General features: G+C 50.3%; 1 protein-coding gene across 5 annotated transcripts in view; it reads right to left on the minus strand.

Annotated features, from left to right (window-relative positions):
* LOC134346948 (activated CDC42 kinase 1-like) overlaps positions 1 to 14,787 on the minus strand; it is a 77,690-nt gene that overhangs the window by 5,006 nt on the left and 57,897 nt on the right. For 4 of the 5 annotated variants that reach the window (XM_063048838.1, XM_063048839.1, XM_063048840.1 and 1 more), the window contains 6 exons: positions 9,661 to 9,807; positions 8,803 to 8,897; positions 5,579 to 5,773; positions 5,059 to 5,117; positions 4,137 to 4,597; positions 1,858 to 1,953 (listed from right to left, as the gene is read on the minus strand). In XM_063048838.1, coding sequence (XP_062904908.1) covers positions 1,858 to 1,953; positions 4,137 to 4,597; positions 5,059 to 5,117; positions 5,579 to 5,773; positions 8,803 to 8,897; positions 9,661 to 9,807 — 1,053 coding nt within the window. The remainder of the gene's footprint in view (positions 1 to 1,857; positions 1,954 to 4,136; positions 4,598 to 5,058; positions 5,118 to 5,578; positions 5,774 to 8,802; positions 8,898 to 9,660; positions 9,808 to 14,787) is intronic. The other variant, XM_063048842.1, reaches the window with a different exon arrangement.

A 14,787-nucleotide genomic window follows, 5' to 3' on the forward strand; every position in this document is an offset into this window, starting at 1 on the left:
GCCTGAAACGTCGACTGCGCCTCTTCCTATAGATGCTGCTTGGCCTGCTGCGTTCACCAGCAACTTTGATGTGTGTTGCTTGAATTTCCAGCATCTGCAGAATTCCTGTTGTTTACCCACTGATCAAACCTCGCCTAATCACAGGATTTACAGGGCACCTGCTCTCACCAGAGGCTGGACAAACTTGGGCTGTTTTCTCTGGAGTGTCAGAGACTGAGGGGAGATCTGACAGAGGTTTATAAGATTATGAGAGACAGAGAGAGTAGACAGGGTAGAAATGTCTAATACCAGAGGACATGCACGGAAGGTGAGAGGGGGTCAGTTCAAAGGGGATGTGAGGGGTAAGTTTTTTACTCAGAGAGTGGTGGATGTCTGGAATGCACTGCCTGGTAATGGTGGGAGAGGCAAATACATTAGAGACTTTTAAGAGACGTTTGGATAGGCACATGGATGTGAGGAAGATGGAGGGATATGGGCATTGTGTGGGTAGGAAGGATTAGTGATTGGGTGTTTTCTAATTTACTTTTTAGCTGGTATGGCACAACATTGTGGGCCGAATGGCCTGTTCCTGTGCTGTACGGGTCTGTGTTCTGTGACTATTTACAATGACCAATTAACCAACTAACCTGTGAGTCTGGATCGTGGGTGGAAACTCAGACACTCACGGAGAGACTGTACAAACTTTCTCACAGAGGGTGCTGGAACTGAACTCTGAGCCATGCACCCTGAACTGCAAGAGTGCCCTGCTAACCGCTATGCTCCCATGGTGCCTGGCCTGCTGCCTTTCTTTGGCATTTTGTGGACCTGCTTGTCCATGTCTGGCTCGTATCCCTCTAAACCTCTCCAAACCATGTACTTATCTAGATGGCTTTTAGATGTTGGTAATGTGGCCACCTCAACCATTATTTCAGGCAGATCCTTCCAAATATGCACCACCATTTGAGTGCAGAAGCTGCCCCGATATCCCTTTTAAATTTCTGGTCGCTGATCTTAACCCATGCTTCCTTGTTTTTAATAGCCCCTCTGCAAGATAAAGACTGTGTGGATTCCCTCCTCTCTACGCTCCTCATGATCTATGTACTTCAAAGTTCAAAAGTACATTTATTATCGAAGTATTTATACAAACATAAGATTCGTCTCTTAACAGGCAGCCACAAAACAAAGAAACCCCAAAAAAATTTTTAAAAAGACCATCACCCCCAATATGCTGAGAGAAAAAAAATCCTAATCATGCAAATAGTAAACATAAGCAAAGAGTGTTCTGAACTGAAGTTCACAAAGGGAGTCTGTCCACAGATCTATAGTTTAGTGCAGAGCAGCCCAATCCTTGTCTCAGGCCCCGACACCCTGACCTTCTCAATCTGGCCCAGCGCCTAAATCCTTGTCCAAACATTGGGTTCAGTCTCTTCGAAATGCTCTGGTCCCTGGAACCCTGCTGTCTTGATTCGGCCTGTACCAGACCTTTCCAATTCGGCCCGGCATCTAAATCGCCATCCAAACATCGCCTTCTGTCGCTTCGATACGCTCTAGAGCCTGGACCCCACGACCTCCATTCAGCCCGTACCAGACCTTTCCAATTTGGCCCAGCGCTTAAGTCGATCGAACCTCGGGTCTTCCTCGATCTCGGTGACAGGCCCACTGCCTCACCTCAGTTCTGCCACATTGAAGTCGCCCCTCAATCTCCTGCACTCTGGGGAATAAAATCCTGCTGGACACAGTAATACCCCGACCCTTTGCACTACCTACAAATCCTGTGCCTCACACCTGCTCAATATCCCCCAAACCCTTTCTACAGATCCCACCTCCTGTTGTCTCCCCGATGCCTCTCCCACCCTCCACCCTGTCCCTCTCCCTCACCTTTAGATGCTGGATGGCCTTCTGTGTATCGAAATGGGTGATGTGTAACGCCTCCTGGCACTCCTCTATGGTGACTCCATGCACCGCCTCCTGGACCTGGCACAGAAATGCCCTGTTACTGCACCGAAGACAAGTGTGGGCACACACGTGTCTGTGTGTGTGTGTGTGTGTGTGTGTGTGTGTGTGTGTGTGTCCGCCCAGATCTCAGCACCCTTGCCTCTACAGAGGGAAAGCCCCTTCTTCACTCTCCCTCAACCCCTCCTGCTCCCCAGTCAGTCTCATCCCTCGCTCCGCACAATTTCTGACTGTGCAAGTACTGGCCACTGTGCGGGCAGGGGGGGGGCGGTGGGAGCGGGGAGAAGGGCAGATGAAAGACAGAATGGTATGAGACACTCCAGCCACCCATCCACCCACCACTCCCCCCTTTCCCTCTGCTTGTCACATTGGAAATTCAACCCATGGTTTTCTGTAACCCCTACAACAGAAACTTCCAGTGGACCTCATTGTGTTGGTCCAGGCTTTGAACTGGATGGAGATCTGATATGAGCAATGGGATTGGATGTTGGAGGGTCTGGGTTGGTGGACTCCTGTACTGACCAATAGGATTTAATATTGGTTGGCCAGAATAATGGACACCTAAGTTGACCAATTGAATTGAATTTTGGAGAATCAGTGTAGGTGGACACCTAAACTGACCAATGAGGTTGAACAGTGGATAGCCAGTATTGGCACTAGGTAGGGCTGACCAATGGGATTGGACATTGCATGGTCAATGATCATGGGACCTGAACTGACTCTTATGATTGGACATTGGAAGGCCAATGTTGGTGGACTAATGGATTTGGACATTGGAAGCCAGTGTTTGTGTAGCCATGATTGGAAGTTAGAAGGTCAGTGTGATTGGACACCTGAACAGACCAATAGAATCTATCATCGGAGAATCAATGTTGATGAATACTTGAACTGAGCATTATGATTGGATATTGGATGGTCAGTGATGGTGGACACTTGAACTGACCATGAGACCTGTACCATCACAAATAAACAGTGTGCCAATCCTGGTGGCCCTTTCCTGAGCACCCCCACCCCTCACAGCCTCACCGCCTCACCCAAAGGACTTTCCAGGACTCTCCTACCTAGAGGGGCTGCAATCAGCCAGTCATCCCAAAGGGTTGGGGGGGGGGTATGTGAGTGTGTGTGTGTGTGTGTGTGTGTGTGTGTGTGTGTGTGTTTGTATTTGTGTTTGTGTGTGTATATATATACAAACACACTAACAAGAAATTTTCCTGTACACTAACCACACCCCCCCCACCAACTGGTTTTGCAGACAATTCCTTGCCCCTTTTCCACCCAACACCCCCCCCCATCTGGTTTCACAGACAATTCCCTGGCCCTCTCCCCCCAACACACCCACGTCTGGTTTCACAGACAAGTCCCTGGCCCTCTTCCCCCCATTCCACTGATGACCTTCTGAAACCTTTCACCCCTTGCTTCGTCCCAGGAATGTAACGGTTAAAGTAAGAGGAACGTTTGATGTCTCTGAGCCTCGATGGAACTTAGAAGGGTGAGCAGAGATGTTATTGAAACCCACAGGGTGTCAGGGTGGAGATACATCTCTACCAAAGTAGGTGTAAGGCTCTTTTTCCCGTCTGCTGTCCTACAGGACAGCCTTGGGTAAGGTGTAGCACCTGCTTAGACCCCCCCCCCCCCCCCCGGTGGATGGTTGTACGAGCAGCCGGTGCAAATCACAAGTCCTGGTTATGTTACCACTGACGACAGGCAGACAATCTCTGGGGTTTCCCGTATCGTAAAGACACTGCCTAGAAGGCGGCAACGGTAAACCAGATGTGCAGAAAAACTTGCCAAGAACAATCACGGTCATGGAAGGACCATGATTGCCCACGTCACACGGCACGGCACATGATGATGAAGATGATGCCCGTGCTCTCCCTGTCCTGGGAACGCATCCATTGAATGGTCCCATTGTTCGGCAAGATGAGCTCTTCACCTCTCAGTCTACCTCAGTATGATCTAGCACCTTATTGTCTGCCCGCACTGCACTGTGACACTTCATTCTGCATCGTGTTACTGTTTCCCCTTGTACTGCCTCGGCACACTGACGTGATGTAATGATCTGTATGGAAGGCTTGTAAAACTTTGCCCTCGTACATCTGACAATAACAAGCCAGTGTGCCTCTTGGCTGCCCCAACACGGCCCACCCCCCCACCAACCCCAATGCTGCCAGAGAGACCCAGCGAAACACTCCGTGATAACGTACACGTCTAACTTTGCTCTGCAGGCTGGGCTTGGACCCCTGCTGGGCAGGTCTCACCTCCTCGCTGACCAGATAATTGCCCCTGGCGCCGCGGGGTCTACCTGTCTGCTCAGCGGCCCTGCTGCTCCGTGGCTCCCTCCTGGGCTCTGCCTGGCGATGAGGCTGTCCCGCCGGCTCCTGTTCCTGGGTCCAGGCCACTGACCAGCAGTCGGGCCTGGGCTGGGACGGTCGGAGGCGCATGTTGGCCACAGCGGGGGTCACATCCTCGGCCTCGGCCGCCCAGCGCTGGCCCCCCTTCGGGCCCTGCCGCCGCCGCTCTTTGCCCTGGGCCCTGGCGACGGCGGAGGCCGCAGCCTGCTTGCTGACCTGCCACAGCTGCTCCCTGGAGGTGGGGATCCTCTCTGGGCTGGTGTCCAACAAGTGCTCAGTGCTGTCGATGTTTGAGTCCAGGCTGCGGGACAGGCCTGTGTGGGGAAATGAGGAAGACACGGTCAGGGGTGGGATTGTGGTCACAGAGGTGATAGTGGGCTCCTGATATGGAAAGATTAGGATAGGCAGGGGTGGGCGGGGAGATGAGAAGGTGGAGCATTGGTGGGGCCAGGGGTGAGGATGGCAGGAAAGAGAGAGAATGTGGGGAGAGAGATTGGGGAGGGGGATTAGGAAGTGGGAGAGGTGAGAAGGGAGAGAAATAGATTGGAAAGGGTTGGAGAAGGAAGAATTTGGGAAGGGGAGGGGGTAGGGAGGAGAAGGATCAGAGGGTGCGAGGGGGAGAGAGAGAGGTAGAAAGATAGAGATAGATAGAGGGATCGAGAGAGATAAGAAATGAACGAACCAATTCCCATGCCACGTGAACACAAGTCGCACCACTACATATCCCAAGACTTGCATCACACCAGCCACATCACGCTTCCTAACGCTGACTCACCTGACATCTTGATCAGCTGGATCGGATACCTGGTGTCGGCCACATTACTCCCAAGTTTGCTGTGGGGACAGAGAATGGAGTTGGTGACCTGTGCTGGGGTGACCCTGGGCTGAGTGGCTGAGGGGATGCGGAGAGGAGGTAGATGTGAATTTGGACAGATCGTTTAGCACACACACCAGATACGGAGTAGGAGAACTTCAGTGATGAACGATCTTTGGGGTGGTAGAACAGGCCACTCAGAGAGGGTAAGACAACTTTACTACCCACCCCTTGCTGCTGCCTGAGAAGGTCAGGGTGAGTAACTTCCTTGACCCGCTGGAGTCCTTCTGGCGAAGGTGCTCCCCTAGAGCGTCAGGGTTCAGACCCTGTGATGGTGACAGAACAGAACGGTGATGGGTTACCAAGTTGGGACCAACATCACACTGATGAGGTGGCCAGCGGCAGCTCATTACTACTGGAGCCCGGCGAGTTGGGCCCAGGGGGCAGACTGGGTCTTGTGAACGGGTGCCTCAAGACTTACTCGCTGACGTTCTCCGCGAAGCTCCAGGAGCGGCGCGGGTCGATGTCTACGTGTCCGAGGTGAACGAAGGAATTCTTCAGCGGCGTGCTGATCGCTGGACCGGGTCGGCTGGTGCTGGTGATCACGAGGGCTTGAGGGAAGAGGCCTATTTGTAAGGTCTTCTTGTTCTGTCCACGCCAGAACACCAGCTCAGGCCTGGAGGGCGGGGGGAAGCAGAGAGCGGCAAGTGAGAAGCCGAGAGGCGGCCATCCCTTCGCACCGGGTGGCATAGTACAATCCCGACCTCTGGTGCTCTGTGTCTGTGTCCGTGTGTGCGTTATTTGCTTGTGGAATTTGCGTGTTCTCCCTGTGACCGCGTGGATTTCCCCTGGGTGCTGTGGTTCCCCTTTCCCACACCCCCGCCTGGCTGTGCACAGACATTAGGAATCTGATTTCTGGTTGGCACACCGGAGGAAGCATGTATCAGCGCCGGAGAGGGTATGGAGGAGATGCCCCAGGACGCTGCCTGGGATGGAGGTTCTCAGTGGCTGGGTCCACTCTCCTTGGAGCTTAGCAGAGATGATTTAGGTATTTAACTCTGAGAAATATGCAGAAAACCTTTAACTATGCCCTGAGGTAAATAACATTTAATAAGTGGGGGGGGAGGGGGGTCAGATTTACAGGGGGACCTTCTCAGACCGATAAACTCCAGGAAAACACTGCCAGACAGAGTGATGGAAACAGAAACACTGTGTCTAGATTATCCAGGGACAGACGGCTACCAGCCGAGTGCTGGGAAACGGGATTAATATGCACATCTCCTTTCAACTTTCCCCGCTCCCCACTTAAACCTCTTCTCTCCAGTGTTTGACATTTCTACCCTGAGGAAAAGGCGGCTCTGACTCTCTACGCTGTCCGATGCTCCGTTGGTCAGGGTCGACCGTAGATGTTGCCATAAGAGCATTAGACCATAGGAGCAGAATTCGGCCATTCAGCCCATCGAGTCTGCTCCATTTCATCATAGTTGATCCATTTTCCCTCTCAGCCCCAATTTCCTGATTTCTTCCCATATCCCTTCATACCCTGACTCATCAAAAATCTATTAACTTCTGCCTTAAATAAACATAATGACTTGGGCTCCACAGCCACCTGTGGCAACGAATTCCACAAATTCACCACTCTCCGGCTAATGAAATTCCTCATCTCCTTTCTAAATGGACTCCCTCTGTTCTGAGGTCGTGTCCTCTGGTCCTGGCTGTCTAGATATGCAAGCCTGGGCAGTACAATATGGAAAGCAAGCTGTTGTCCATGAAACAAGCTCTCCCTCTCTGTGCAGCTGATGAACCCAAAGTTTGGCAGCAGTGGTGTCGTAGGAGTTGCCAGTCGGTGTTGAACTCAACATAGGACTGTCTTAGGGACTCCAGATCCCTATTTTCTGCTCCTGAAGCCTTCCCCATGAATGGGTATAGCCACAAAGCAGCGAGGGTTTGAGATCAGAGTTTTCCTTCTCCTAGATGAGCTGCCAACCACAGCTGACAAGCCCCATCTGCACAAAGCGACTGGTTTTAAGGCACCAATAACCTACCTTCGCCCCTTCTCCTGTCAGTAGAAATGGTTCCACCAGGCTCAGTAGCTGAGCCACATGTAAAGACCAGGAGCTGGACTTAGTTGTCAGAGGCCATTTGAGGTGCACGCCATTGGGGGCATTTAATAGGTGGTGGGAGTTGTACCCACTACCACTCCTGGCTATAACAACCTCAAGGAACTAATATGTCTAGGCTTCTCATACCTCCCTCAGGTCTCCCCTTAAATCTCCAACACTCCAGATAGTGTATGCACTCTAATATCGTGAAGCACTTCACCCGCACTGAAGCCTCCACATCCTTCCCGTAAGAGGCAACCAGAATACTCCAGATGTGGCCGAACCAGAGTTTTTATACAGCTGTAATGTGACTTCTGTATTCTAATGCTCAAAGTTCAAAGTAAGTTTTATTATCAGAATACATACATGTCACCATATACAACCCTGAGATTCATTTTCCTGTGGGCATATTCAGCAAGTCTATAGAATAGTGACTGTAACAGGATCAGTGAAAGATCAACCAGAGTGCAGAAGACAACAAACTGTGCAAATGCAAATATAAATAAATAACAAGAACATGAGAGAATGAGATAGAGTCCTTAAAGTGAGATCACTGGTTGTGGGAACATCTCAATGGATGAGTGAGTGAGTGCAGTTATCGCCTTTTGCACAAGAGCCTGAGTGTGCTGGCTGGTAACTGTTCTTCAGCCTGGTGGTGAGAGTCCTGAGGCTCTTGGACCTTCTACCTGATGGCAGCAACATGGTTTGGGTGGTGGGGATCTCTGAAGATGGATGCTGCTTTCCTACGACAGTGCATCATGTAGATGTGCCATAACCAACGAAGGCAACTATGTCGAGCGCCTTCTTTAGGTGACCTGTCTACTCGTGTTGCCACTTCTGGGGAACTGCGGACTTGGACCCCAAGCCCTCTGGTCCTCAGCGTCCCACCATTTACTGTGTACTTTCTTCTTGCATTTGGGTTCATACTTGTTCAGATTAAACCCCATCTGCTATTTCTCTGCCCAAGTGCATTGATTTTAACCATTCGGTTAAATCTGTCCTTGTCCCCAGCTTGTTTCACATAACTTTGACTTCCCCTCAGAATTAACATCTACCTCGTAAACACAAGAGATTCTGTAGATGCTGCAAATCCAGGGCAATACACACAAAATGCTAACTCCACAGGTCAGGCGGTATCTATGGGGTGCAATGAACGGTTGATGTTTTGGGTTGAGACCCCTCTTCAGGGGTCCTGATGAAGGGTATTCACCCAAAACCTTGACTGAACGTCTACCTTGGCTCACCCCAAAAACGTGTGGGTTTCCTCTGGGTGTTTCAGTTTCCTCCCACACTCCAAAGACCGACTGGTTGGTAGGTAAATTGTCCTGTGATCAGGTTAGCTGTAAATTGATGGGTGGCCAGACAGTGTGGCTCGTTGGGACAGAGGGTTAGGTTCCACAATGCAACTCTAAATAAAAGATTCCTTCTCACTCCCATCTGAAATGGGCACCCCTATTTTTGAGATAATGCCTCCTGATTATGGAGAGCCCCCTCCCACCTATTAGTCACCTCTCCTCCAGAACCTCACCTCAGACCTCAGCGTGCACCGCCCACCCCCGTCACCACCATTCCCTTCCTTCCCAGCCACTCCCTCATGGCCCACCGTCCATCGATGATTGTGATGCCATCATTAGCATGCATCTTCAGCTTCCCCGCCTCGCTGAAGTCCTGCAGAGCCTTCACTTCCAGCGGCCGGGCCTGGGGGGACGAAACAAGAGCTCGATCAGTTCAGTTCCACGCTATGTCTGACTCACGCTCGCCCATGGACACACCACAGCCACAGTCCCAGTCTCAGTCACCCACTCTCCTCTCTCCGTAATCCCACCCCCACTTACTGTAAAACTGCCCCCTTCCTACCTTTAGCCCTGCCCACCCTCGCCATAACCCAACCCCACACCTCTGTAACCATCCCCACTCTCAACACATGCTCCCTGTATGCCCAAACTCTCCCCGTGCACATATCCTCTCTCCCCATTACCAACCCCTCTCCTGGTGATTTGTCCCCTCCCTGTTACCCTCCCCCACTCTTGACAACTCACCCCTACACCTTCTAGCTCATCTCACCTGTAACCCACCCCACTTCCCCATAAACTGCCCCTACTCTCAATGATCCACCCTCACTCGCAATCACCCTCTCCCGCCCTCGATCACTCACGCACCCACGCGTCCACTCTTGTTAACCCCACATTAGACCTCGGTAACCCACTTGCCATCTCCACACCATTCCTGCTCCCCATCCCACATTCCTCCACATGAGGATCTCCAGCCGACCATCCCGGCTGTCGAGGACCATCTCCCCTGGGACAGGATGTGGATGAAGGAGGGCTTTCAGTGCTGGCTATCTCCCCAGTGCGACCTGTGACACAGGGCGGGACCCAACCCTTGCCTCCCATCTCCCACTGTCCAGGTAGGTAGGTTGGGGTGGGGGGGTGGTTATGCTCATGGGTTGGATGGGTGGTACCTCTTTGATTCGTGGCCGGAGTGAGCTGAAGGAGGGACGGTCTTCGGGCACCGCTGACCAGCAGCGAAGTGCCAAGCTGTAGATATTGGCCGGACAGTCAACCGGTTGCTCCAGTCTCTTCCCCTCACGGTCGATCATGATTAAAATCTGCAGGGACACGCCAATCCCATATGATTCTGATAGGGGCCACCAACACAGAAAGCTGAGGTTTCAATACTTTCCCAGCCCATCAGACACAGCAGTCTCCCCTCCACTGTCTCTGTCTACACTTCCCAGACACTTACTCTTATTTATTGACATACCATGTACTGCCCAGCAACCCCCCAGTTTAACCCTAGTGTAATGACGGGACAATTTACAATGACCAATTAACCTACCAACTGATATGTCTTTGGAAAGGAGCACGCAGAGGCGACCCACGCGATCACAGGGAGAACGTACAAACTCCTTATAGGCAACAACGGGAATTGAACCCGTGTCACCAGTACTGTAAAGCGTTGTGCTAACCAATACACTACCATGCCACCCTTCCTTCTTCCCCACTCTCCCATCGGGCAAAAGATAGGAAACTCTGAAAGCACAAACCACCAGGCTTAAGGGTATCTTCCACCCCACCTTTATCAGATTCTTGAACAAGCCTCACATACGTTAAAGGATGAACCCTTGAACTCCCAATCTAGTGCGAGTGGTCCTTGCACCTTAATGTCTACCTGCAGCTCACTTTCTCTGTAACTGTAATACTCTATTTGGCATTCTGTTTTCCTTTTGTCCTACTTCGATCAATGGAACGATCTATAAGGAGCAGAATCAGTCCATTCAGCCCATCTACTCTGCTCTGCTGTTCCATCATGGTTGATTTATTATCCTTCTGAACCTCATTCTTCTGCCTTCAGCCCATAACCTTTGACGCCCTATCTAATGAAGAATCTGTCTGTCTAGATGGCTTGCAGTCAAAAGCTTTTCACCATATATTGGTACAATAATAAAGCAGCAATTTCTATTTTTGCTGAACCTCTTGAACACCGTGCCAACATCCATGCTCGTTCTTTGCTTAGCCCTTCCATTTCAGTGAGGTCCAGCCTCCCTCCCCCTTCCCGTTCTGCATTTGCAAGCGGTCACTCCCTTCACCTCTCCCTAGCCCCCTCCTCGGCCCCCTAGCGCATGGCAGTGGGGAAGGCCGCTGCCCCACGGCCTCCAGAGACCTGGGCTCCAACCCACCCTTTGGTGCTCCGCGTGTGCGTGCGTATGTGCGCACTCTGTCGCAGAATTCATACGTTCTCCCTTTGACCCCGTGGTCCTCTGTCTTCCTCCCACATCCCAATGAACTGTGGAGTTGGTGGGTTAACCGGAGGCAGTAAGTTGCTCCTCTAGTCGGGGAATTTCCCATGGTAGGGGATCCTAGGACAAGTGGGCACGACTTCAGGATTAAACAACGTCCATTTAGAACTGAGTTGTGGAGAAAAATACTTTAGTCAGAGGGTGGTAAATCTGGGGGCTTTTGTTGCTACAAGTGGCTGTGGAGGCCAAGTCATTGGGTGTAATTAAGGCAGAGGTAGATAGGTTCTTGATTAGCCAGGGCATCAAAGGGAATGGGGTGAAGGCAGGGGAGTGGGTATGACTGGAAGAATTGGATCAGCCCATGATTGAATGGCGGAGCAGACTTGATGGGCTGCATGGCCTACTTCTGCCCCGATATCTTATGGTCTTACTGTGTGGGGAATTAGTGGGAAAGTGGAGAGAATAAAATGTCATTGGTTTTAAATGGATGGTTGATGGGTTGGCACTGACTTGATGGGTTGAAGGGCCTGCCTCTGTGCTCTCTCTATTATTATGGAGTTTTCTGTTGATGAGCAAGAGAGGGTGAAAGGTCACGATGGCGAGGCAGGAATGTAGGACTGAGGTTACAGAGAGTGTTGAGGTAGGTCTGAGGGGATGAGCACCTTACTCAAAGTTCAACACAGTGAGCCGGAGCAGGGGCCCGCCCAGAGTCACCCCTCAGTGTCCAGAACCTCCAAGTGCCAGGAACCCCCACTCCAGGCAGAGTATCTGAACACCGGCAGGTTAAATGGCCTCCAGCAAGCCATCGGGGGCGTGGCTGCAGTTTTGAAAAGCTCATTATCATTGAGCCTATAGAGGTGGGGTGTAGAGTTTTTGATGGCTGCTCGCTCTGCAGAACCTACTTTCTCCCTGGCATTATGGGGGCTGCAATAAGAGCCATCAGGACCGTCAGAGAGGCTGTGGGTGCGGATCAGGAGGTGTGACTCATAGACCAGTGCTGCTGGGACACTTGCCGGGGCCTGATCTACCCCGGCTGCGTTACCTGGGCGGGAGCACCTGATGTTGAAACACCCGACGATGATGTGTCCCAGTGTATCCTAAGATTTACCTCGGGACCATTATCAAAATATGTATCTGTTACCATACACTATCTTATGATTCATTTTCCTGCAGGCAATTACAGGAAAATAAAGAAATATTGTAACATTTACAAAAAGCTATGCATAAAGGCTGACAAACAACCGTAAACACAAGAGATTCTGCAGACGCTGGAAATCCAGAGCAACACACACACAAAATGCTGGAGGAACTCAGCAGGTCAGGCAGCATCTAATACAGAGGAATAGTCAATGTTTTGGGCTGAGGCGTTGGTTGACAAACTATGTGTGAAAGAAATTAAAAATACTGAGTTGTAATGAGAATCAGAATTGGGTTTAATATCACCGGTACATGTCACGAAATTTGTTAACATTGTGGCAGCAGTACAATGCAATACATGGTGATAGAAAAAATGAAAACTATGAATTACAGTAAATATATATATATATTAGTTAAATTAAATAAATAGAAAAAATAGAAATAAAAATAGTGAGGTAGTGTTCATGTATTCAGTGTCCATTCATAAATTGTATGGTAGAGGGGAAAGAAGCTGTTGCTGAATTGTTGAGTGTGTGTCTTCAGGCTCCTGTACCTCCTTCCTGACGGTAGTAATGAGAAGAGGGCATGTCCTGGGTGATGGGGTCCTTAATGAAGGATGCTGCCTTTTTGAGGCATCGCTCCTTGAAGATGCCCTGGATACTGCGGAGGATAGTGCCCATGATGGAACTGACTGAGTTTACAACTCTCTGCAGCTTACTTCGACCCTGTGCAGTAGCCCCCCACCCCCCATACCAGACGGTGATACAGCCAGTTAGAGTGCTCCCCACGGTACATCTGTAGAAATTTGTCAGTGTCTCTGGAGACATACCAAACTCCTATTGAAATTAGCCAGTGTTGTGCTTTTGTAGCTGCATAGATATGTTGGGTCCTTGAGAGTGAGTCTGTAGGTTGTGGAATCAGTTCAGTGTTGAGGTGGGTGAAACTATCCATTCCGGCTCAGGGGCTTGATCGTTGTAGGGTAATAACAGTTCCTGAACCTGGTCCTAACTCTTCTGCGTTAACTGCCTGCTCAAATGATTATTGTCGGTATTAAAGCCGGCACTGAGTACAGGAATCGTGTTACGGTGGTCAGACCACAACTGGAGTATTGTCTGTGGTTCTGTACTGGAAGGACATGATTAAGCCAGAGAGGATGCAGAAAAGATTCACAAGGATGCTGCCAGCACTGGACGCCTTCTGTTCCACACCCAGCGATCACTTCATTAGATACATCTGCTTGCTAACGCAAGCATCTAATCAGCTAATCATGTGGCAGCAACTCAATGCATAGAAGCATGCAGACACAGTCAAGAGGTTCAGTTATTGTTCAGACCAAACATCAGAATGGGGACGAAATGTGACCTAAGTGACCTTGACTGTGGAATGATTGATGGTGCCAGACAGGGTGGTTTGAGTAATGCTGATCAGCTGGTATTTTCACACTCAACAGGCTCTAGAGCAGGGGTTCCCAAACTTTTTTTATGCCATGGACCCCTACCATTATCCGAGGTGGTCTGTGGACCCCAGGGTGGGAACTGCCTACTCTGGAGTTTACAGTGAACAGTGCAAAAAAATAAAACCCATCCAGTGAGCGGCAGGCAGTTTTATGTTGAACTGCAGATTATGGGCTCTTCGGGGGCTTTTTTGTTGCTTTCTTGATGGGTGGTGGGTGCTGACACTTCCTGCTGGAACAAATGGGGGGGGTGACGTTTTGCTGCTGCTTGTGCATGGGAGGGGACGGGGTGTGCTTTGTGGTTCTAACATTCTTCTGTCATTCATTCCTTGGGGGTTTCTTCCATTTCGTGGATGTCTGTAAAGAGTAAGAATTTTAGGTTGTATACTGTATATATTCTCTGACATTAAATGGAGCCATTGAAAACAGCCTGTTAATGAGAGGGATCAGAGGAGAATGGCCAGACTGGTTCAATCTGACAGGAAGATTCATCTCTGAATGCACAACATGATGAACTTTGAAGTAGATGGGCTACAGCCTCAGAAGACCACATGGGGTTCCACTCCTGTACCTGATAAAATGGCCACTGAGTGTAAGTGACACTGTATTGGTCGTGACCTTTTTCTCTAGAGTGAAGAAGACCGATGCGTGACTCCACAGGAGTTTTTAAAATCATGGGAGGAAACTGGAATTGAAATTGGTTTATTATTGTCACAAGACACAGTGAAAAGCTTAAGCAACACACACAAAACACTGCAGGAACTCAGCAGATCAGTTAGCATCCATGGAAATGAATTAACAGTCAATGTTTCAAGCCGAGACTCTTCAACAGGACTGAGAAAGAAGAGTGAAGATGCCAGAATAAAGAGGTGGAGTTAGGGGAAGGAGGCTAGCTAGAAGGTGATAGGTGAAGCCAGGTGAGTGGAAAAGGTAAAGGGCTGGAGAGGAAGGAATCTGTTAGGAGAGGAGAGTGGACCATAGGAGAAAGGGGAGGAGGAGGGGACCCAGGAGGAGGTGATAGGCAGGTGAGAAGAGGTAAGAGGCCAGAGTGGGGAATAGAGGAAGGCCGCGGGGGGTGGGGGGGGGGAGATATTTTTTACCAGTGAAAAGCTTGTCTTGCACAAACAAGAGAAATCCAAGCAACACACACAAAATGCTGGAGGAACTCAGCAGGCCAGGCAGCATCTATAGAAAAGAGTACAGTCGACGTTTTGGGCTGAGACCCTTCAGCAGGACTGGAGAAAAAAAAATGAGTAGAT

This window comes from Mobula hypostoma, chromosome 5, assembly GCF_963921235.1.
Source record: "Mobula hypostoma chromosome 5, sMobHyp1.1, whole genome shotgun sequence".
NCBI lineage: Eukaryota > Metazoa > Chordata > Chondrichthyes > Myliobatiformes > Myliobatidae > Mobula > Mobula hypostoma.